At 42.6% G+C, this 26,565-nt stretch overlaps 1 protein-coding gene across 5 annotated transcripts in view; it reads right to left on the bottom strand.

Annotated features, from left to right (window-relative positions):
• Window positions 1-26,565, bottom strand: part of ME3 (malic enzyme 3) — a 206,385-nt gene that overhangs the window by 89,901 nt on the left and 89,919 nt on the right. For all 5 annotated transcript variants that reach the window (XM_077298607.1, XM_077298609.1, XM_077298605.1 and 2 more), the window contains exons 6-7: window positions 21,391-21,552; window positions 7,954-8,057 (exon numbers count right to left, since the gene is read on the bottom strand). In XM_077298607.1, the coding sequence (XP_077154722.1) occupies window positions 7,954-8,057; window positions 21,391-21,552 (266 nt within the window). The remainder of the gene's footprint in view (window positions 1-7,953; window positions 8,058-21,390; window positions 21,553-26,565) is intronic.

Below are 26,565 nucleotides of genomic sequence, written 5' to 3'. Positions count from 1 at the left end.
TTAGAGAACCAGTCACAAACCACCCAGATAGCCGACATCCTCTGGGAAACCGGAAGATCTGAAATAAAATCCATAGAAATATGCGTCCAGGGCCTCTCAGGGACCGGCAAAGGCAAAAGCAACCCACTAGCACGGGAACAACAAGGCTTGGCCCGCGCACAAGTCCCACAGGACTGCACAAAAGAACGCACATCACGTGACAAAGAAGGCCACCAAAAGGACCTACCAACCAAATCTCTGGTACCAAAAATACCAGGATGGCCAGCCAACACAGAACAATGAACCTCAGAAATCACTCTACTAGTCCATCTATCAGGAACAAACAGTTTCCCCACTGGACAGCGGTCAGGTTTGTCAGCCTGAAATTCCTGAAGAACCCATCGTAAATCAGGGGAAATGGCAGAAATGACCACCCCTTCCTTCAGAATGCCGACCGGTTCAAGGACCTCAGGAGAATCAGGCAAAAAACTCCTAGAGAGGGCATCAGCCTTAATATTCTTAGAACCCGGAAGATACGAGACCACGAAATCAAAACGGGAGAAAAACAGGGACCATCGAGCCTGTCTAGGATTCAGCCGTTTGGCAGACTCGAGGTAAATCAGATTTTTATGATCGGTTAAGACCACAATACGGTGCTTGGCTCCCTCAAGCCAATGTCGCCATTCCTCAAACGCCCACTTCATAGCCAACAACTTCCGATTGCCGACATCATAATTGCGTTCAGCAGGCGAAAACTTACGGGAAAAGAAGGCACATGGTTTCATCAAGGAACCATCAGAATTCCTCTGAGACAAAACGGCCCCTGCCCCAATCTCAGAAGCGTCAACCTCAACCTGAAACGGAAGAGAAACATCCGGCTGACGCAACACCGGGGCAGAAGTAAATCGGCGTTTAAGCTCCTGAAAGGCAGAGACAGCCGCAGAGGACCAATTCGGCACATCAGCGCCTTTCTTCGTCAAATCGGTCAGGGGTTTAACCACACTGGAGAAGTTAGCAATGAAACGGCGATAAAAATTAGCAAAGCCCAAAAATTTCTGAAGGCTCTTCACGGATGTGGGCTGAATCCAATCATGAATGGCCTGAACCTTAAACGGATCCATCTCTATAGATGAGGGAGAAAAAATGAAGCCCAAAAAAGAAACCTTCTGCACTCCAAAGAGACACTTAGACCCCTTCACAAACAAAGCATTATCACGAAGGATCTGAAATACCATCCTGACCTGTTTCACATGAGACTCCCAATCATCGGAAAAAATTAAAATGTCATCCAAATATACAATCATGAATTTATCAAGATAATTCCGGAAGATATCATGCATGAAGGACTGAAAAACAGATGGAGCATTAGAGAGCCCGAATGGCATCACAAGGTATTCAAAATGGCCTTCGGGCGTATTAAACGCAGTTTTCCATTCGTCACCCTGCTTAATACGAACAAGATTATATGCCCCCCGAAGGTCAATCTTAGTAAACCAACTAGCCCCCTTAATCCTAGCAAATAAATCGGAAAGCAAAGGCAAAGGGTATTGAAACTTGACCGTGATCTTATTCAAGAGGCGATCATCAATACAGGGTCTCAAGGAGCCATCCTTCTTAGCAACAAAAAAAATCCCGCTCCCAACGGTGAAGAAGATGGCCGAATATGCCCTTTCTCCAAAGACTCCTTAACATAACTCCGCATGGCGGTATGTTCAGGCACAGACAGGTTGAAAAGTCGGCCCTTAGGAAACTTACAGCCTGGAATCAAGTCAATAGCACAATCACAGTCCCTATGCGGTGGAAGGGAACTGGACTTGGGCTCATCGAATACATCCTGAAAATCAGACAAAAACTCTGGAATTTCAGAAGAGGAGGAAGAGGAGATGACATCAAAGGAACGTCATTATGAACCCCCTGACAACCCCTACTAGTCACAGACATAGACTTCCAATCCAACACCGGATTATGTACCTGCAACCATGGAAAACCCAGCACAATAGCATCGTGCAAATTATGCAACACCAGAAAACGACAATCTTCCTGATGGGCTGGCGCCATGCACATGGTCACCTGTGTCCAAAACTGGGGTTTATTTTTAGCCAAAGGTGTAGCATCAATGTCCCTCAAAGGAATAGGGTTCTGCAAAGACTGCAAGGGGAAACCACAACGCCTGGCAAATTCAAAGTCCATTAAGTTCAAAGCGGCGCCTGAATCCACAAACGCCATGACAGAAAATGACGACAATGAGCAGATCAAGGTCACAGACAACAGAAATGTAGGTTGTACAGTACTGATGGTAACTGAACTAGCGATTCTCTTTGTACGCTTAGGGCAGACTGAAATGACATGAGAAGCATCGCCACAATAAAAACACAATCTATTCTGACGTCTGAATCCTTGTTGTTCCGTTCTAGACAGAATCCTATCACACTGCATAGGCTCAGGCATCTGCTCTGAGGACAACGCCACAGCGCGCACAGTTCTGCGCTCCCGCAAGCGCCGATCAATCTGAATGGCCAGAGACATAGAATCACTCAGACCAACAGGCGTGGGAAACCCCACCATAACATCTTTAACAGATTCAGAAAGACCCTTTCTGAAAATTGCCGCCAAAGCATCCTCATTCCATTTAGTCAGCACAGACCATTTTCTAAATTTCTGACAATACAATTCTGCCGCTTCTTGACCCTGAGACAGGGCCAACAAGGTCTTCTCCGCTTGATCCACAAAATTTGGTTCATCATATAATAATCCTAGAGCCTGAAAAAAGGCGTCTACATTAAGCAAGGCCGGATTCCCAGATTCCAGGGAAAATGCCCAATCCTGAGGATCGCCACGCAGCAGGGAGATGACAGTTTTAACCTGCTGAATGGAATCACCAGAGGAACGAGGTTTCAGAGCAAAAAACAGTTTACAGTTGTTTTTGAAACTCAAAAATTTGGACCTGTCCCCAAAAACAAATCAGGAGTAGGAATCCTAGGCTCTAAAATCGGAGTCTGAACAATATAATCAGAAATACCCTGTACCCTAGCAGCAAGCTGGTCTACATGAGAAGCTAATCCCTGAACATCCATGCTAGCACAAGACTCCTCGGTCTCCCAGAGGAAAAGAGGGAAGGAAAGACAAAACAGGCTACAGAAAAAAAAATGTCTCAACACCTTTCTTCCCTTCTTCTGAGATGCATTTAACTCATTGTTGGCCAGTTGTACTGTTATGATCCGGTGACCTTGGAGCCGCATGAGACTTTCTCTGGAGTAGGTGGTACCTGTACTGACCGCAAACCCTAAACTGACACCGCAACTAGAAGTAGCCGTGGGGTGTACCTAACACGTCCTAGACACCTCGACACAGCCGGAGGACTAAATACCCCTATAGATGGAAATGGGAATTCTATCTTGCCTCAGAGCAGAACCCCAAAGGATAGGCAGCCCCCCACAAACATTGACTGTGAGTATAAGAGGAAAGACACACGCAGGCAGAAAACAGGATTTAGCAAAAGAGGCACTTCTAGCTAAATAGAAAAGGATAGGACAGAATTCTAAGCGGTCAGTATTAAAACCCTAAAAATATCCACAGCAGATAATACAAATATTCTACATCTAACTAAAGACATAGAAGGTATATCTGCATCTCCAGAGAATCCAGCATGACTGAAAAATCCAAACAAAGTCTAAGCTGGACAAAAACACTATGAATTGCACTGAATTGTAAAGCACACTGCATGTGTGCTGCAGAGACAAAAAACCAGACACTTATCTTAGCTGAATTGACAGCCGGGCATGAGGAGCCAGACAGAGATGCAATCCCTCCAAGAACAATGGACAACTGGCAAGGTCTAATGGATCCTGCACACCTAAATACCTAGTAGAGCTGCAATCAGCAGAAACACCTGCCCAGGATTACAACCCAGAGACAACTGCGCTACCACCAACAACCACCGGAGGGAGCCCAAGAGCAGAATTCACAACACACTCCCACGGGAAGTACCCTAATTTGCATATTAAATAAAAATATATATTTAAACGGGCTACATCCCCTATATAAATGTTTATGCCATTTAATTGCCATTTTGGGGGTGACAGACTCCCTTTAAATCTGTAAATAAAGCAATTCAACAGTAAAAAAACCATAAAATAAAAATTTTAAATGCGAATTAAAATGACAAGATCGTCAGCCTTTGTGAATAGAACATAATACAGAATATGGATTATCCTGCTGAAATTTCGGTGAGCGGTGCCAATACTTATTACTAACCATTCCCCTCCGATCGTGCGGCTGCCGGTATTGGGGGTCGGCCATGTGCTGAGTGTTCAGGATGGCACTAATCATAGACAGAAAGACCAGTGCTTATAGATGCACCCCGGGGGGCTGCACAGGGAGATTACACGGCTCCGCGGACCACATTACCATTTTGACAAGACCCTGACTATGATGTATGGAGGGAAAGTGAACCAATAAATACAAAGATAATCCTGATACTTCCACTTCTTACAATGAAGGATGAATGTGACAAACCTCAGGGGCCGCCGCGGACCATCCATCATCACTGGATGTGGAGTCCATTACACTGGAATGATGATGAAGAACAATGAAGCCCCCCATCTGACAGCTACAGAGCGGCCGCTCAGCCTGGGGGATGGCCCCGGGGGGCCTGTAGGGGACGGCTCCTGATGGTTCTGGAATCTTTATATTACTGAAATGTAACGTACGTTCCATATTCACAGAGATGACGGTGTAACAAGATCGCAGCGAGGGACAAGGGGCTTCTGATTTAAGATCTAAAGAGCATCCATCCTGCAATACCCTGGTGGGGGTCCGATTGATCCCAAAAGAAGGAGTGCATGAACCCTCATTGACAGCAGACAGTCATCATAATCAATACATGACGAAGCAAAGAGCAGTCACTCATCATGAAGTGGAAAAAATGGATGAGCCCAAATATCCTGAAGTTAAGTTCCTGAGACATCCCCTTTAATTACCAGCAGAATAGTGAGTGCAGCTCTGGGGTATAAAACAGGATGGAACTCAGGATCAGTAATGTAATGTATGTACACAGTGACTGCACCAGCAGAATAGTGAGCGCAGCTCTGGGGTATAAAACAGGATGGAACTCAGGATCAGTAATGTAATGTATGTACACAGTGACTGCACCAGCAGAATAGTGAGTGCAGCTCTGGGGTATAAAACAGGATGGAACTCAGGATCAGTAATGTAATGTATGTACACAGTGACTGCACCAGCAGAATAGTGAGCGCAGCTCTGGGGTATAAAACAGGATGGAACTCAGGATCAGTAATGTAATGTATGTACACAGTGACTGCACCAGCAGAATAGTGAGTGCAGCTCTGGGGTATAATACAGGATATAACTCAGTATCAGTAATGTAATGTATGTACACAGTGACTGCACCAGCAGAATAGTGAGCGCAGCTCTGGGGTATAATACAGGATGTAACTCAGGATCAGTAATGTAATGTATGTACACAGTGACTGCGCCAGCAGAATAGTGAGTGCAGCTCTGGAGTATAATACAGGATGTAACTCAGGATCAGTAATGTAATGTATGTACACAGTGACTGCACCAGCAGAATAGTGAGTGCAGCTCTGGGGTATAATACAGGATGGAACTCAGGATCAGTAATGTAATGTATGTACACAGTGATTGCACCAGCAGAATAGTGAGTGCAGCTCTGGGGTATAATACAGGATATAACTCAGTATCAGTAATGTAATGTATGTACACAGTGACTGCACCAGCAGAATAGTGAGCGCAGCTCTGGGGTATAATACAGGATGTAACTCCGGATCAGTAATGTAATGTATGTACACAGTGACTGCGCCAGCAGAATAGTGAGTGCAGCTCTGGAGTATAATACAGGATGTAACTCAGGATCAGTAATGTAGTGTATGTACACAGTGACTGCACCAGCAGAATAGTGAGTGCAGCTCTGGGGTATAATACAGGATGTAACTCAGGATCAGTAATGAAATGTATGTACGCAGTGACTGCACCAGCAGAATAGTGAGTGCAGCTCCGGGGTATAATACAGGATATAACTCAGGATCAGTAATGTATGTACACTGTGACTGCACCAGCAGAATAGTGAGTGCAGCTCTGGGGTATAATACAGGATGTAACTCCAGATCAGTAATGTAATGTATGTACACAGTGACTGCACCAGCAGAATAGTGAGTGCAGCTCCGGGGTATAATACAGGATATAACTCAGGATCAGTAATGTATGTAAACTGTGACTGCACCAGCAGAATAGTGAGTGCAGCTCCGGGGTATAATACAGGATGTAACTCAGGATCAGTAATGTAATGTATGTACACTGTGACTCCACCAGCAGAATAGTGAGTGCAGCTCCGGGGTATAATACAGGATATAACTCAGGATCAGTAATGTATGTACACTGTGACTGCACCAGCAGAATAGTGAGTGCAGCTCTGGAGTATAATACAGGATGTTACTTCTCATACAATCTTAAAGGGCCAGTCCCAACCGTGAGCAGTAATAGCCACTACAGAGAACAGGAGTACATGTAGGAATCTGTGTACATTATATAGTGTCCTGCTGGGATATCTCGGAGCGCGGTGCAGGCACCAGGACTGCTCGGGAAATGTGTGCGATAACAGATGGACGATGAAGTGTCCGACTCTTCTGTCAGCGCTCACAATGTGGTGACGCAGCACACTCCGCTCCGTGCTTCACGTGTTTTCCATTCACTTCTCATAATTGGAAACAGGAAGAAATAACAGAAGAGATTTCATCCCGAGCTGGGAAATCCCAAATCGTACAGAGAGCTTCTCCCTGGAGATCCTGCGCTCGGCCGGGGATCCTGCTCACACTCGTCACCGTCATACAGAGCAGCGACCGCGCAGGAAACAGCAGACTTCAGTGTAACGGGAGAGAACGTGAAAAAAGCTGACGATTGTGCAAAAAAACCTGCGGAAATTGGGAACCATGCCGTGAAAATGAGCTTAATTCTAATAAACAAGGAGCGTTGGCCAAGTAGTCAAGACCGGCAATATTCAAGATAAGGGAACATCAAACTTATTATTCTAGGCCTCAAAAGATGTCAATCATTGCCAGCTAAGGGACTGCCATTAAAGATTTTGCATTGGCGCCTAGAGGCTTTATTTTACACTCTTGCCCTTAATGTGGAGAGGAATCAGAAAATAAAAGGATTGTCATTGGTTCCAGATTCCCAAAAGTGGCATTCAGCTATAAGCAGCAATGTTAGCATGAAATATCATAGAAATCATAGGCAACTTAAAGGGAATCTATCAGCAGGTAATCTGAGAGCAGCATGATGTAGAGGCAGAGACCCTAATTCCAGCAATGTGTCACTTATTAGGATGTGTTTTTCTGTTTGAATGAATCAGTGTTTTATCAGCAGGAGATTATCACTACAGGACTAGGTGTCTCATGCCTCCTAGTCAACTGCTCTTTCTAACCCCACACCTCCGATTGGCAGCTGTGCACAGTGTACATTGACCGAAAGGTGCCAATCAGAGGTGTGGGGCGGGATTATACACAGCTCAGGATTCCGAGCTCTGCACCAGAGAAAACTGTGATTCTATCAAAATAGCAGAGCAGGAAGTGACACATCGCTGGAATCAGGGTCTCTGCCCCTATAACATGCATCTGTTGGATTACATAGCAAAAACCTGCTGAAAAAATATTTTTAAAGGGTTATTCCCATGTTTATAGCTGGATACTATGACATTCTGCTTGTCATAACAATCACATTTGCAATTTACTGCTTACTAAAATGTGCAACCATTTGTATTTTCCACTCTCGAATCCATGAGGAAAATCTGCAGCAAATACGTCCCATGTGCATTTACCAAGATTTCACACAAATTACATTTTACATTCACATGTATGATGCAGTCATAAGATAAAGAAAAATAAACAATGTCAAAAATGTCCATAGATCCCACTGGCCAGCAATTAAAATAACACTTACTTGTTGGTCACGGCCTTCATGAATTCATTAATCAAATCATCGTATTCTTTCCCACGGACCCGTTTATGTTTCAGTCCAATATACAAGGGGTCATTCAGGAGGGTCTGGAAAAAAGAATCATAAGTGAAAAAGAAAATACTCCCCCATTGTCAGAGCCAGAACTGCAGCGTCCATGTACAACTAAAGCGGAAGCCTGGATGGAAGAGATTCTATAAAAATCCCTACCTCTACTGTACATTAGTTACCTGCTCCATACTAGTTCAGTGAGTACACCTCCAGCATCAGAGCCACAGACTACTTACTGCAGGTTCAATATATTACACTGCAATGAAGATCTATCACACAGTTGGAACTATATTTTTAAAACTTTAGAATGATCAGAAATTATAATAAGAATGTTATAATACTGCTCCCTATGTACAAGAATATAACTATTATAATACTGCTCCTATGTACAAGAATATAACTACTATAATACTGCTCCTATGTACAAGAATATAACTACTATAATACTGCCCCCTATGTACAAGAATATAACTACTATAATACTGCCCCTATGTACAAGAATATAACTACTATAATACTGCCCCTATGTACAAGAATATAACTACTATAATACTGCTCCTATGTACAAAAATATAACTACTATAATACTGCTCCTATGTACAAGAATATAACTACTATAATACTGCCCCCTATGTACAAGAATATAACTACTATAATACTGCTCCTATGTACAAGAATATAACTACTATAATACTGCTCCTATGTACAAGAATATAACTACTATAATACTGCTCCTATGTACAAGAATATAACTATTATAATACTGCTCCCTATGTACAAGAATATAACTATTATAATACTGCTCCTATGTACAAGTATATAACTACTATAATGCTGCTCCCTATGTACAAGAATATAACTATTATAATACTGTCCCTATGTACAAGAATATAACTACTATAATACTGCTCCTGTGTACAAGAATATAACTACTATAATACTGCTCCTATATACAAGAATATAACTACTATAATACTGCCCCTATATACAAGAATATAACTACTATAATACTGCTCCTATGTACAAGAATATAACTACTATAATACTGCTCCTATGTACAAGAATATAACTACTATAATACTGCCCCTATGTACAAGAATATAACTACTATAATACTGCCCCTATATACAAGAATATAACTACTATAATACTGCTCCTATGTACAAGAATATAACTACTATAATACTGCTCCTATATACAAGAATATAACTACTATAATACTGCCCCTATATACAAGAATATAACTACTATAATACTGCTCCTATGTACAAGAATATAACTACTATAATACTGCTCCTATGTACAAGAATATAACTACTATAATACTGCCCCTATGTACAAGAATATAACTACTATAATACTGCCCCTATATACAAGAATATAACTACTATAATACTGCTCCTATGTACAAGAATATAACTACTATAATACTGCTCCTATATACAAGAATATAACTACTATAATACTGCCCCTATATACAAGAATATAACTACTATAATACTGCTCCTATGTACAAGAATATAACTACTATAATGCTGCTCCCTATGTACAAGAATATAACTATTATAATACTGCCCCTATGTACAAGAATATAACTACTATAATACTGCTCCTGTGTACAAGAATATAACTACTATAATACTGCCCCTATGTACAAGAATATGACTACTATAATACTGCTCCTATGTACAAGAATATGACTACTATAATACTGCTCCTATGTACAAGAATATAACTACTATAATACTGCTCCTATGTATAAGAATATAACTACTATAATACTGCTCCTGTGTACAAGAATATAACTACTATAATACTGCTCCTATGTACAAGAATATAACTACTATAATACTGCTCCTATGTACAAGAATATAACTACTATAATACTGCCCCTATGTACAAGAATATGACTACTATAATACTGCCCCTATGTACAAGAATATAACTACTATAATACTGCCCTGTGTACAAGAATATAACTACTATAATGCTGCTCCCTATGTACAAGTATATAACTACTATAATACTGCTCCTATGTACAAGAATATAACTACTATAATACTGCTCCTATGTACAAGAGTATAACTACTATAATACTGCCCCTATGTACAAGAATATAACTACTATAATACTAACCCTATGTACAAGAATATAACTACTATAATACTGCTCCTATGTAAAAAAATATAACTACTATAATACTGCCCCTATATACAAGACTATAACTACTATAATACTGCCTCTATGTACAAGAATATAACTACTATAATACTGCCTCTATGTACAAGAATATAACTACTATAATACTGCCCCTATGTACAAGAATATAACTACTATAATACTGCCTCTATGTACAAGAATATAACTACTATAATACTGCCTCTATGTACAAGAATATAACTACTATAATACTGCCCCTATGTACAAGAATTTTACTACTATAATACTGCTCCTATGTACAAGAATATAACTACGATAATACTGCCTCTATGTACAAGAATATAACTGCTATAATACTGCCCCTATGTACAAGAATATAACTACTATAATACTGCCCCTATGTACAAGAATTTTACTACTATAATACTGCTCCTATGTACAAGAATATAACTACGATAATACTGCCTCTATGTACAAGAATATAACTACTATAATACTGCCTCTATGTACAAGAATATAACTACTATAATACTGCCCCTATGTACAAGAATATAACTACTATAATACTGCCTCTATGTACAAGAATATAACTACTATAATACTGCCCCTATGTACAAGAATTTTACTACTATAATACTGCTCCTATGTACAAGAATATAACTACGATAATACTGCCTCCTATGTACAAGAATATAACTACTATAATACTGCTCCTATGTACAAGAATATAACTACGATAATACTGCCTCCTATGTACAAGAATATAACTACTATAATACTGTTCCTTGCCAGTTAACCCACTCCTAACCAGTATCTGGATTAACCCATCAGTTGGAGTAAGGATAAAGAACTGTTATTGTTCATATTCTGAATTCACCTTTGTAAACTTCTTGTGATTCCTCTGTCTTCCTGTGTGTGCACATTTGGGATTGCTGTTTACGTCATGGTCTGCCCAAGTCATCCTTTGTTTTTCAGTGTGTCCAAGTTGTCGGTGATCTACGTTCCCTCCAAGACGCCTGTGTTTTCCAGTCTGTGAGTTACATGTCTGCGGCTTTCAGCACCACTGGTAACTGGCTGGATTCTTCTGGACATCTCCTTTTTGCCTGCGACTTCCATGGTTTTCAGACTTTTTAGTTACTTCTGAGTTCTGTCTGTTTCTAGTCTTCTAGGACCTTTGCTGTGTGTCCAGTAGTTTCCAGAGCATCTCCTAGCTGCCTGTGGCTTCCATCGTATTTGGACTTTCTAGTTACTCCAGAGTTTTACCTGCTGTCTGCTGTGTCCATGATGCCTCCTGACTGCCTGCGGCTCCCAATGTTTGTGTCTCTATTCAGCCTGCAGTCTTCAGTAACTCTGCTATCTGCCTACAGTCTTCATGACGTCATCTGTCTGCAGCTTCCTTCCCCTGAGTTATCTGTTTGCGGCCTTCAGTAGCTGTTAACAGACTCTTGTCTCTGATCTGTGTCCTGCGTACATCACTAGGTTGCTGCACCGACGCCCCTGGTCCATGTGCCTACCTGGACCTTGGGCTTAGAAGATCCACCTTACTCAGTTAGCCCGCATTATGTGCCATGGAGAACCTAGCAAGAAAAATTTGTCTACAGTAATACTGCCCCCCAATATACTGCATACTATACAGCACCGTACAAAAGTTTTAGGCAGGTATGGAACAGAAATGCTGCAAAGTAAAAATGCTTTCAAAACTAGGTGTGTTACTAGTTTATTTTTATCAGTTAACAAAATGTAAAGTGAAGGTGTAAAAGAGAAATCAATATTTGGTGGCCGTCGTTTGCCTCCAAAACGGCATTAATTCTTGTCAGAGAGCCCTGATCTCACATCATCCTGTCAGTCTAGAATCACGCGAATAGACAGAAGGATCTGCACAAGGAACATCCACAGGAGATCTGGGGTCAGGTCTCCAAGATGTTTGGAACAACCTCCTGCCGAGTTCCTTCAAACACTGTGTACAAGTGATGAGAAGAAGTTATGGGGGAGACGGGCGCTCACCAGATACTGATGATGGAAGTGACGAGCAATCACCAGATACTGATGATGGAGGTGATGAGCAATCACCAGATACTGATGATGGAGGTGACATGCAGTCACCAGATACTGATGATGGAGGTGACGAGCGGTCACCAGATACTGATGATGGAGGAGACGGGCGGTCACCAGATACTGATGATGGAGGTGATGAGCAATCACCAGATACTGATGATGGAGGTGACGAGCAATCACCAGATACTGATGATGGAGGTGACGAGCTGTGAACATAGGAATGTGATGTGTTCGGTCCATGTAATAGCTGTGCTGTGCATCCCGGGGTGGAAGATTCATCTGAATCTGTCATTTCAAAGATATTCTTCAGATTCTCCTCCCAGTGTAATTAAATGTCATTTTTCATTGCGGTGTCTCAGTATGAGGGCGCCGTCAGGGCTTGTTCATGCGCAACGTCTTACAGCACCAGCAAATTAAAAGGGAACCAGTCACCAGTTTTCAGTCTCTAAACAAATGCCGCCAACTTCAACTGCTCATGCACTGCATTCGACAAACATGTCTATCATTTCCTAACTCCCCCTGTAGACCCCCCAAAAATACCATTTTAATTGCTCCCGCGCTGATCGGTGCGATGGGCGTCCTCCCTGCCGCATCTGTGCCTCCTTTCTGCTCCTAATCGCCATCCTCCGGCTTTAATTGATGCGGATGACACGTCCTGCGTCCTACACATAGCGAGCCTGTGCAGTAGCCTTGCAGGCCCGAGCAGACGCAGCTTGCTCTGCCCTACTGAGCAATGTTATTCCGGAATTATGTCATTCAGTGCTTGAGCAGTGATGTTTTATGCTCTGCCAGCAGTGAGGACGCCTATCAGACCGGACCATCCTCATTTAAATACAGTGCCGGAGCAATTAAAATTGCTCATTTTTGGGGATCTACAGGGGGGAGTCAGGAGTTGATCGACATGTTTGTAGAAAGCAGCACAGGAACAGATAAAGGTGGTGGCATTTGTTCAGCCACTCAAAATTGGTGGCCGGTTCCCTTTAAAGAAGCATTCCTCCAATCAAAATGTTTGCTCTCTTAAAGGGGTTGTCCAGTCAAAACCGATAAGTCTGCAGTCACTTTGTGACTGCACATTTACAAATACCCCCAGAGAAAACACTGCACTGCGGGAATTGGTGGGTTTCAGAACGGGAACCGAAGGGCATGTATAAGCTATACTCCCGGCTAGTGGGCGTGGCCTCGCTCCATACACTTGTATTCAGCCAATAGACAGGACAGCAGTGTGAGCAGCCTCTTCTTACGTCAGTGTAAGAAGGAGAACCAGGCCGCAAGTACCTGTCCTATGCCGGGTCCAGAACTGTCGGGGCTATCTACTTTGTTGTCCAAGGGAAAGAGTCAGAGACCGGACAGACCTTTGCACTCGGAAATAGGGGTGTAGCTAAGTGGCAACAGCCACAGCTCAAGCGGAAGCAGTCAGTCTTGGCGGGAACAGGCAGTGCGCAGGACAGAGAGAGGAGCGCTCCAGCCCTTGAGCACCGAGGCTGCGCCGGCCTGCGTTCATGTGCCCCCACCGTGACCACTGGGTACTGCAGAGAGAAAAGTGCAGGGCGCCCGGTAACTGGCAGAGAGCGGGGTGCAATACGTTTCGTGACCATGAGTACAGCGCCCGTGCCGCAAAGAGAGAATCGGCTATTGGACAGACGTTTGCGGCCCACCTTAAAATCAGATGCCTACAGAGGGCCTTGATCGTACTGCGGCCTTGTTTGCTCCGGCTGCAGATGTTCATGGAATAGGGGCTCAGCAGAAGGTACCGGAGACCGACCACTACCGCCTGAAGACGGATCGCCATTAGCAGCTGAATTTCCTTGCATTCTGAAGAACTTCTGACACAATAAGTGCACCACCGAACTTCTGCCACTTTGTTTATTTACCCTGCATATTTTTCACAATTGAACTGCTATTCCCGTTTAACCCTTAATCTACCTGCGAGGAGTTAACCCCTTGTTAAAATTAAAACTGTTAACCCTTGCTCTGCCTTCTGTCTGTCACTGCATGCCGCAACCTGCTTACATCAGCACTCCTGGTATCTCCAGTATTAGATCAGATAGACAGGGTGGACAGAAGTGTGAGCAGCCTCTTCTTACCTCAGCACTCCTGGTACATCCAGTATTAGATCAGATATACAGGGTGGACAGCAGTGTGAACAGCCTCTTCTCACCGCAGCATTCCTGATGTCTCCGTTATTAGATCAGATAGACAGGGTAGACAGCAGATTGAGCAGCCTCTTTTTACCTCAGCACCCCTGGTATCTCCAGTATTAGATCAGATAGACAGGGTGGACAGCAGTGTGAGCAGCCTCTTCTCACCGCAGCATCACTGATATCTCCAGTATTAGATCAGATAGAGAGGGTGGACAGCAGTATAAGTAACCTCTTCTCATCGCAGCATCCCAGATATCTCCAGTATTAGATCAGATAGACAGGGTAGACAGCAGATTGAGCAGCCTCTTTTTACCTCAGCACCCCTGGTATCTCCAGTATTAGATCAGATAGACAGGGTGGACAGCAGTGTGAGCAGCCTCTTCTCACCGCAGCATCCCTGATATCCCCAGTATTAGATCAGATAGACAGGGTGGACAGCAGTATAAGCAACCTCTTCTCACCGCAGCATCCCTGATATCTCCAATATTAGATCAGATAGACAGTGTGAAGAAACCAGATTGTATCTTAATTTCCCAGACAACCATGTTTTTGCAAACCAAAAGAACTGTTTTTTTAACTGTATATTGGCTTGTGAATTTAAGTGTTTGTCTGGTGGGTCAAGAAGACAGACCTGCCAACTGATATACTATCTAACATACTGTGTAAGTCTGTAATAGTGACTGTACATAGAGTGTGTTAAGCTTTGTTTATTGATGTGTACTGATATGCTAATAGTGCTACCTTGATCCCATCACCATTGTTTACCATATCTTGATGTTGGACTGAAGGACCCTGGGTAATTCTAAAAATAGCTTACATGCCTTGGGTATAAAAAGACTCAGAGATAACATCCTGGGAGACTGAAGTAACACAGAGCTATCACCCAGACATTCTGCAAACCACCCAACAGACAAGAGAAAGGACTGCAGCCAATTCATCATGGCACCATCACGAGGGACACTGATCTAGGATTCTATAGGAAACAACCCAGGGGTTTTCGGCTCCGGTTGGAAGGACACAGATCTGATCCAGTGACCATCTCTGAACCATGGATATGTTTGGAGAAAGCCGGGTTTGGGACCCGCTGGTCGCCTGGTTCCATGGAGATGGTCAGATAAACCAGGTGGTGACTCTCGTGTCAACTGGCTTTGTACCTTGTATGGACTCTATGGACAGTTCTTGGTCATCTCCCTACGCTTGTCGTTACCTCTTCTCTGTGTGTGTATCACAGGTGGAATAGCGACCCTGGGAGCTCTGACATCATGTTAACTGGCTTTGGACCTTGTATGGACTCTATGGACAGTTCTTGGTCATCTCCCTATGCTTGTCATTACCCCTTCTCTGTGCGTGCATTCACAGATGGAGTAGCGACCCTGGGAGCTCTGACATCATGTCAACTGGCTTTGGACCTTGTATGGACTCTATGGACAGTTCTTGGTCATCTCCCTATGCTTGTCGTTACCCCTTCTCTGTGCGTGCATCCACAGATGGAGTAGCGACCCTGGGAGCTCAGACGTAACATCTACCATTATCTCGGCGAGTCAGCGGAAGGGTGAGGCCCTGTAATGTGCACCATCTTGGGGTAATTGGTGGGATTGTTCTGTTTGCTATTGTGTGTTGTGGTTCAATAAAGTATTGCCACACTGTTTTACCTTAACCATGTGTTGTCTGTGCAGTGTATTGCCCACTGGGAGATAGAGCGGGCGTTCAATGGTATGAGCCGTGGTCCATGCAGTCTTGCTAAAGACAGCCGGGCCAGCGGACGAGAGCACCCACTGACCCCGTTTCTCCACAGACAGGGTAGACAGCAGTGTGAGCAGCCTCTTCTCACCGCAGCACCCCTGATATCTCCAGTAATAGATCAGATAGACGGGGTAGACAGCAGTGTGAGCAACCTCTTCTCACCGCAGCATCCCTGACATCTCCAGTATTAGATCAGTTAGACAGGGTAGACAGCAGTGTGAGCAGCCTCTTCTCACCGCAGCATCCCTGACATCTCCAGTATTAGATCAGATAGACAGGGTGGACAGCAGTATAAGCAGCCTCTTCTCACCGCAGCATCCCTGACATCTCCAGTATTAGATCAGATAGACAGGGTGATAGACAGCAGTGTGAGCAGCCTGTTCTCACCTCAGCATCTTTGGTATCTCTCGTAGTATTAGTGGCGCACATCTTTCTAGACATAAAGGAGGGCGGAGCTTTCTACTGCACATGCTCACAAGCAAGCATCTGTCTTAACACTCTAGGACAGATTTTGCTCAGTGACGGGGCCATTTTTGTTCTATAGTGATAACCTCCCTAGACAAAACAATTTTGATTAGATTATTAAATGTATTAGGGAATTTATTTATAATGAAATTCCCTTTAGTTGTTAATTTTTTTCCATTCCCAAATAATCCCTTTAAAAAAGAGGCCTTCTGAGTTCCTGAGAAATGTGTTCAAGAGAATGAAGGTCAAAACCTCCCCCGAGACATGTCTCAGAGGAGATGTCTATGATAAAGAAATACAGAGCTGCTTTCTTTCAGAAACAGCGCCACTCCTGACCATAGGTTATGTCTGGTATTGCAGTTGAGCTCCTCCATAGTGCTAAACTGCAATATCAGGCACAATATAGTCTGGGATGGCGATGGTTTTTAAAGAAAGCAGTCATGTATTTCTTATCCTGGACAACCCCTTTAACCATGTGACTGTATGAAAAAATATTGGGGATTTGTTTTTTTAAGCAACCAAATCCCCCAATATGCGGTGCTTGTTTGCATATTAAACTTTTTGTGTCGAGGTCAGTCTGCAAGTGTGAATTCATCCCCTCCTGCTAGTCTGGCCACTAATTGGTTGTAGCTGACTCCCAAAGAGAAGCAATGATCGCTTCTTTTTTCTGATCGCTGCTGGTCAGCAGCGTGGTTGACGGATCCTACGTTGACTATGATCGGTGCCAGAGAGTCCATCGCAAGATGAGACCACGGCATTGTATGGTGATACTCTGGGCCCTCGTGTGACATTTGTGCAGATCTCATCAGGTCCATTAAAGATAAAAAGAAACAGATCCAGGTCTTTCCATTGTCAGATCATAACTGTAGGCACCCAGGGAACATTGTGCCACTGTCACCACCTCGCGGTCCGGGGCACCCACTTTCTCTTCCCCGCCTGCTCATACCTCTTCTGGTCCTGTCCTGAGCCAGCAGGGTCACGCTCCGGTCGTCCGCCGGCGCTCCGGGGTCCGTCCCTGCAGACATGCTGCCCGGGTCCTTGCTCCCATGTCTGCTGCACTTCCTCCTTCCTCTCCCTCTCCTAGGGAGTGCATAGGGGGCGCGCAGGCGAGCTCTCTGGCTTCTTAAAGGGCCAGCCCCTCTCCACTCACTGCCCCTCCTCCCAGCCTATCACCTGGAGGCTGGAGGGATATAAGGATCTCAGTCACTCCTGGACGCCGCCTGGGCAACTTCTATTATCCTGAAGTCTCTGCTCCAGGTCTTGTCTAGCTAGGCTTTCCAGTCCAATTTGCCTGTCTTACTCTGTTTACCTTTTTCCCTAGGATCTTGTCTGGTCTTCTCGGCATCCTGAGTCCCGTATCCAGTGCGGTTCCCTGCAGTCTTCAGCCTTCTTCCAAGTTCCTAATTCTGCCCCGTTTTTGTCCGTTCGTTTCTTCCCAACCTCCTAGGTCGGTTTAACACAGGTTTCTGCCTCATCGGACCCTCTATTGGAGGTCAAGGGGAAATCCCTGTATAGGGGTCACTCCAAGCCTTGGACTCCTTAGAGGCACCCTGGTGTTTTGTTCCTGTGGCCTTCCTTTGGGGTGTCTCCCCTAGTATATTTGTATTTCTGTACAATAAAGCTTTTGAACCTGCTTCCCTGGTCTGGCTCTCCCTTCCTGGTATCAGCAACCGCTGTATTTGCGGTCCAGTGGGTCCACCCGATTGATCCTTCGGTAGGGCGTGACAGCCATCCATCATGTTAATAGCTGATGCTGTGCAGGGGTAGGCTGCTCGCCGCATAAAATCAGAAGCGGAGCAGAGGAAAGTCACCACCTTTAAATATCGGTCCCAGGAAGAAGGTATCACATCAAATAACGTCGTCTTTTACAGATCACGCATTTTCACAGTTATGAAAAAAGTATAGAAAAACGAACAAAGTTGTAAAATGCACCAAATTTCTCAACCGATGATGTATATTTATGTCGAAGGTTGTGTCCCTTCCTTTGATGCAGGCTCACTCGCCGAGGCTGCATCCTTCCTTGCACTTGATGGCTGATTTAATCTGTCATCAAGTGTCTCTAACAGCCACAGGTGGATTCAAGATCCACCCACAGCTGTTAACCAGTTAATTGCAGCTTGCCAACCGGAAGCACCAAAACAAGCCAAAATTAGGTAACATTGCAATAAAAGGCAATAAAAACATTGTATCTACCCCAATATGGGATCAATAACAAAGTCACTTAGGCTGGTTTCACACTTGCGTTTTTATCTGCATGCGTTTTTAAAAAAACGCATGTGTGAAAAAACGTATGTAAACGCGGTAAAACGCATGCGTTTTTTAGACGCATGCGTTTTTATAGAAAACCACAAGAAAACAAGAAAAAACCCTAACCCTACCCCTAACCCTAACCCTAACCTGAAATGCGTGGCACTGAAATACGTTTATATACGTATATACGTATATACGTATATAAGTGCCACGATATTTCAGTGGCCACATATATAAGTGCCACGTATTTAAGTGCCACGTATTTAAGTGGCACGTATATAAGTGCCACGTATTTAAGTGCCACGTATATAAGTGCCACGTATATAAGTGCCACGTATTTAAGTGCCACGTATTTCACGTAAATGCCACGATATTTCAGTGCCACGCATTTAACCCTACACTTAACCCTACCCTAAATACGTGGCACTGAAATACGTGGCACTGAAATATCGTGGCACTGAAATACGTGGCACTGAAATATCGTGGCACTGAAATATCGTGGCACTGAAATATCGTGGCACTGAAATACGTGGCACTGAAATATCGTGGCACTGAAATATGTGGCACTGAAATATCGTGGCACTGAAATATGTGGCACTGAAATATGTGGCACTGAAATACGTGGCACTGAAATATCGTGGCACTGAAATACGTGGCACTGAAATATCGTGGCACTGAAATACGTGGCACTGAAATACGTGGCACTGAAATATCGTGGCACTGAAATACGTGGCACTGAAATACGTGGCACTGAAATACGTGGCACTGAAATACGTGGCACTATGACTGTCAGAAAATGTTCATTAAACGGTTAGGAGTGAGGTTAGGGGTAGGGTTAGGGTTTGGATCCCTTTATCACCTTGATGGTGGTGGGTGACTTTTCAGTGTGTTTTCTGTTTTTTTCCAATAAAAACGCATGCGTTTTTAACGCAAACTAAGGCTACGTTCACACTTGCGTTGTGCGCCGCAGCGTCGGCGCCGCAACGCACAACGCAAACAAAAACGCAGCAAAACGCATGCACAACGCTGCATTTTGCGCCGCATGCGTCCTTTTTTTGATTGATTTTGGATGCAGCAAAAATGCAACTTGCTGCGTCCTCTGCGCCCGGACGCGTGCGCCGCAGTGAAAACGCAAAAAAAACGCGCAAGAAAATACTGCAGGTAGCATTTCTGAAAATGAACGCATGCAGAAAAAAACGCATGCGTTTGAAAACGCGACCAAACGCGTACCAAAAAAATGCATGCGTTTTCAATGTTAAATATAGGGGAAAAACGCATGCGTTTTTTGTGCAAAAAACGCTGCAGACAAAAACGCAAGTGTGAAACCACCCGCGGGCAGATTCCAAAAAAATGAAGACGCTACGACAAATGCAAAAACTTTTTTTCATATAAATTTCGGAATTTTTTTATCACCACATAAATAAAAGAGAAACTTTACATCTTTGTATCTGCAAACTCGTACTGTCCTGGGGAATCATAATGGGAGATCAATTTTACCATATAGTGAACATGCGAAATTAAAAAAAACCCAAAAAGCAATTGTGGAATTGCATTTTTTTTTTTTTGCAATTTCACCGCACTTGGAATTTTTTCCCCCATTTTCCAGTGCACTGTATGGTAAAATGAATGGTGTCATTCAAAAGTACAACTCGTCCAGCGAAAAACAAGCTCTCATATGGCTATGTGGATGGAACAATTAAAAAAAGTTATGGCTCTTGGAAGAAGGGGAGGAAAAAAAATAAAAATAAAAAGCTGAAAACTGCCCATGGTAAAGGGGTTAAAGTGGGTTAAAATCAACAGGGGCCAGATGTGCAGTACCCGCTGCAGCCACTATGCAGTCGATGGAGCTGTGCAACTCTGCAACTGAGCAACTACGGCCGCCGCCAGCACCGGGAACAGCTGATGGGCGAGTGTGCTGGGTATCACACCCCAACCAATCACATATTGATGACCTATCCTAAGACTAGGCCACCTATATAAAAGTCCCACGCAACACCTTTTAAAGGCTAGACTTTTTTTTACATACTTATATACATTTACTTTGGGCTAAAATTATGATATTTGAGCTTCATTACAATTTTTTCCTTTTTTGTAGCCTCTGTATTGCAGAATGAGGAGATATCTGAGAATCCATCAGTGAGCTCGTGTCAACGGGAGTGTTTCTAACTCTTATTTCTGTCTTTTCTGAGCTCTTTTTTGGCTGTATGAGGATCACAGACCACATCAAAGTTGAGCTGAAATTTGATGTGGTCATAAATTGGCCCAAGAGATGTCCAGAAAGAAAAAAAAAAATAAAGAGAGAAGAGAGTTGAAAACTCTTGGTGGAAAATGAACAACCCTCCTACTGCTTCCTTTGTTTTCTACACACTAAAACTGAATCCCCTCCTAAAATAACCAAACAAAATAAATAAAAAGAAACAAAAAAAAAACCCCACAAGAAACATAATAAGGAGACATATATAACAATATGAATATGCTTAAAATATAAAAGTGTAAAAATAAAACTTACACTATAATAAAACTGCATGAATGTATATGGCAAAAGCCAATGTCTTACCTCATTGTCCGTGCCGACATCCAACAACACAGGCAGACATTGCTGGGGGTGCACTCCCCCACAGGCGGTATACAGGGCCAGCTTCCCCACGGGGATCCCCATACCATAACCTCCGAGGTCACCAAGGCCTAGAATGCGCTCCCCATCTGTCACCACAATTGCCTGCAAAAGATGTGACAGAGTATGTATGGTGCAGTCACAAGAGTGCACATGGTAGACTATACAGTGCCTTGAAAAAGTAACCATACCCCATGAATTTTTCCACATTTTTTCTTGTTACATGAACATGTTTAAGTGATTTAGGTTTAAACTGTGTCTTGGCCTTTCACACACATGAATATGCTTTGATCTAAACCATCTATTGTAACTCTGGCAGGATGTTTAAGGTTGCCGTCCTACTGGAAGGTGAACCTACAACCCTGTCTTAAGTCTTATGCCACCTTTAACAGGTTTACCTCCATCCGTTTTCACATCAACTCTGAAAAGCTTCCGTGCTCCTGAAGGAAAGCCTTCCCACACCTGGATGCTGCCACCACCATGTATGATGGTGGGGATGGTGTTTTCAGGGTGATGTGCAGTGTTAGTTTTTTGCGCCACACATAGTGTTTGGCATTTAGCCCCAAAAGTTCTCCATTGTTCTCATCTAGCCAGAGCCCATTCTTCCACATGTTTACAGTGTCCCCTACATGGCTTTTTGCAAACTTCAAACGGGAATTCTAATAGCTTGCTTTCAAAAATGGCTTTCTTCTTGCCACTGTTCCATAAAGGCTAGAATTGTCGAATATATACAACTAATAGTTGTCCAGTGGACAGATTCTCCCACCTGAGCTGTGGATATCTGCAGCTTCTCCAGAGTGACCATGGACCTCTTGGCTGCTTCATTAATTAGTGCTCTCCTTGCTTGAGATACCAGTTTTGATGGATGGCCATGTCTTGGTAGGTTTACAGTTGTGCCATACTCCTTACATTTTTGGATGATACATTGAACAAAGCTCTGTGAGATGTTCAGAGCTTGAGCTATATTTTTTTTATAACCTAACCCTGCTCTACTCTACTCCACCACTTTATCCTTGACCTGTCCGGTGGGTTCCTTGGTTCTCTTGATGCTGTTTGAGCCCTAATATTGTCACACAAACCTCACAGCTGTAGTTATACTGAGAAGGAAATTATACCCAGGTGGACTCAATGTACTAATTATGTGACTTTTGGAGACAATTGGTCACTAAACATTTTATTTGGGAATATCAGACAACAGGGGGCTGAATACAAATGCACGTCACAATTTTCCCGATTTTATATTTTTTAAATATTTAGAAAACCATTTATCATTTCCTTTACGTTTCACAAATACTTGCTACTTTGTGAATATCACATAAATTCCCAATAAAATACATTTAAGATTGTGGGTGGATCGTAAAAAAAATTTGAAGTTCATGGGCTATGAATAATTTTTCAAGGCAATGTATATGGTGCTATTATGACAGTGCACATGGTAGACAATTTTATTTTATATGAGTACATTATGAGGATATTTATCTCTCATGTTCAAAAATCTAAGGGTTAACTTCTATTCTGATGCATCAGTCCCTTTATGAATAGTATTAAAAACATTAAAAAAGAAAGCAGAAAAAAAAGTTTCTTTTTCCAGAAAGTTTCACATAGGAGGTGGAACTGCAGCCGGAAGTAGAGCGTAGTCTATGATTATTCGGGCTTTACATCCTGCTCACCCCACTCATTACAGTAGTGAAGTGTGCGAATTACAAGAATTATTACCAAAGAACTTCTAACTCCTGAATAATCCATGCAGTAAAGCCGCCATTAGAGAAGATTTTTCCTTTCACGGTGAACTGTTGTTTTTCTCAATCATTTTCTAAGCTTTTTAACTTAGCATTTTCAAAAATGTGTCACTCATCCATCTAACTGCAAAATACATATCCAGAGGCGCGAAGGTGTGACATTCAGGAAATTCATTTCAGATTCTTTTTTTTTTTTTTACCTGGAATTAATGTTTTTCTGTGCTCATTGTCGCTAGTTTTGTAAAAAATTCACTTTTTCTGATGTGTGAAAGGAGCGGTGGAAAGGATGTAACAACTGCTCTTGGCTATTATGAAAGTCCAGCCAGATTCTGTACAGACAAACTTAAAAAAATGAACTCAACCAACACTAAATAACCATAATACCGTCCTCCAGGTACAAGAATAAAACTACTATTATACTGCTCTTATGTATAAAAGAAGATTTTAGGTATTCTGTAAAATATTTTTATTGGAGGTCACAGGATCGAACCATGGGTTAGTCTATTGCCGTCTGAAGGTTGGACACTTATAAAACACCTTAAGAAAGAAAAAATGGTTCCTGTCCACCAGCTATATTTTACCTGCTATTACCAGGTCTCCTCAGTTAGTCAGAAAGCAGTAGGAGAAGCCAAAAGAGCTAAAGCATAACCAGCCAGAGAGAAAAAAAAAATCTAAATTCACATCTGACCAGGAAACCCAGGGTACGTATTGTTTCCCCCAAATGAAGACTACAGAAAGAGAAAGCTTTTAGAGTGAGTACCAAAAATCTTCATTTGTTGGTCGCTTTATTGAGGCACACGGGAACCATGGGACATCCTAAAACTGGAAAAACTAATTCCAGTACTGCAGAAAAAAGAACAGTAATCCATCAGGCTACTGCCCACTGCAGCCTGTAGTACCCTTCTGCTAAGACTTGCATCCCTAGACCTAAAGGTAAGAGATCTCCACAAAGATGTGGACAGAAGACTGCGTTGCGGTCTTATGGAATAGAAGAACAGACACATGGAGGCGCAAGACCAGGAGGCTTCTATCTCACGGAGTTAGAGAGCCGTGCCCTGGCAGGATTGTCCTATTTTATAGTTTAATCAGACCTTCCACATTCTCTCAGATCGAAGCGAGTGAACAATGGTAGCTCTAGAGGCGGTCTGACCTCTGTCAGACATACCGGGATGACCCACAAGACGTTCGGATGGAGCTATCTAGGTCAAGATGGGCATGAAAAAATTAAAAAGGAGGATATTGCCATAGGTAATGGTAAAAAGTCTAAAGTCTAAGGCCCTTGCTCCCTAACCCAAAAAGCCAAGAACCTTCCGAAGTGCGGACCAGCCAGAAAACTAAATGACCACAAAATTGGGCAAAAGAGGAAATCGTTAAGAAAGGTCTCTCTGGATGCTATAGGTGTTGCCTGTGGGCATCTGCCATGAAGAACAGGAAGCTCTGGACTCAAACTAAAGAATCAAGCTGGGGAAGGAGAATCTTGCTCTGACAAGAAAAGACAAAGAGTCTTCTGGAATGTGGAAAAGCCCAGAGGCATCACCTACCAGTGGAAGCTCTAGTTGAGGAGGTAGGCTTCTTGCAAGACACTCAGTGGCTTGAGATCTTCAAACCCCCTGGTGGTCCAGGCAACGCATCAGAAGTCGATTGTCTGAACGACTTGAATTAACACCCAAATGAGTCAAACCTAGTCAGTGCTCCCATAAGATATGAAAAGATGGAAGCACCACTAGAATTCTCAAATGCAAAAAAAGACTTATATAAGGTGAGGACCGCCTTGAGAACCAAGATAGCATAAGGCATGAAACAAAGTACCAAACTAGCCACCTGAAAGGGAGGCATAAATAGCCACTCAACGCATCTAAAAAGTGCAGCTTTACTCAGGAAGCATCAATCCTGGTCTATCTGATCAATAGTCTCCTATCCCACACTGTCAAACAAAAAAGATTAGCTCGGCAAGTCGATTACCCTTGTCTCTAAAAAATGTCACTGCTAAAGGTTGGAGTCATCAACCAAAAGGGAGCCCTCATCCTCCAGATGAAAATCTGGAGCAAGGCTACCTGGACTGCTTAAGAGATGCACTAAGAAGAGGTCTCTTCCAAAAAACAAAAAAAAAGGAAAGAACGGTAGCACTTAACCTAAACTACCAAGGCTAAGACTGGTCTGAGACACATGTCGCCTCCAACTGACAGCAAGCTAAACTGAGGAGGCCTGGTGCTAGCAGACAAGATATAGTCTGCTAGGGGGGAGCCAGCTTTTTTAAGGTGTATTAGTGTCAGAAGACAAATTCATGGTTCCTGTGTCCCCCAATGAAGCGTCTGAGAAATATAGCTACTATAATACTGTCCTCTACGTACAAAACTATAATTACTATAATACTTCCCCACAGTACTAAAAAATATAACTATTAAAATACTGCCCATATGTACAAGAATATAACTACTATAATACTGCTCTTATGTACAAGAATATAACTACTATAATACTGCCCCTATGTACAAGAATATAACTACTATAATACTGCTCCTATGTACAAGAATATAACTACTATAATACTGCTCCTATGTACAAGAATATAACTACTATAATACTGCCCCTATGTACAAGAATATAACTACTATAATACTGCCCCTATGTACATGAATATAACTACTATAATACTGCCCCTATGTACAAGAATATAACTACTATAATACTGCCCCTATGTACAAGAATATAACTACTATAATACTGCTCCTATGTACAAGAATATAACTACTATAATACTGCCCCCTATGTACAAGAATATAACTACTATAATACTGCCCCCTATGTACTAGAATATAACTACTATAATACTGCTCCTATGTACAAGAATACAACTACTATAATACTGCCCCTATGTACAAGAATATAACTACTATAATACTGCCCCTATGTACAAGAATATAACTACTATAATACTGCCCCTATGTACAAGAATATGACTACTATAATACTGCCCCCTATGTACTAGAATATAACTACTATAATACTGCTCCTATGTACAAGAATACAACTACTATAATACTGCCCCTATGTACAAGAATATAACTACTATAATACTGCTCCTATGTACAAGAATATAACTACTATAATACTGCCCCTATGTACAAGAATATGACTACTATAATACTGCCCCTATGTACAAGAATATAACTACTATAATACTGCTCCTATGTACAAGAATATAACTACTATAATACTGCCCCTATGTACAAGAATATATCTACTATAATACTGCTCCTATATACAAGAATATAACTACTATAATACTGCTCCCTATGTACAAGAATATAACTACTATAATACTGCCCCTATGTACATGAATATAACTACTATAATACTGCCCCTATGTACAAGAATA

Source organism: Ranitomeya variabilis, chromosome 3 (assembly GCF_051348905.1).
Source record: "Ranitomeya variabilis isolate aRanVar5 chromosome 3, aRanVar5.hap1, whole genome shotgun sequence".
Classification (NCBI taxonomy): Eukaryota; Metazoa; Chordata; class Amphibia; order Anura; family Dendrobatidae; genus Ranitomeya; species Ranitomeya variabilis.
The sequence above is the reverse complement of the archived record's forward strand: the minus strand, read 5'-3'. Positions and strand labels throughout refer to the sequence as shown.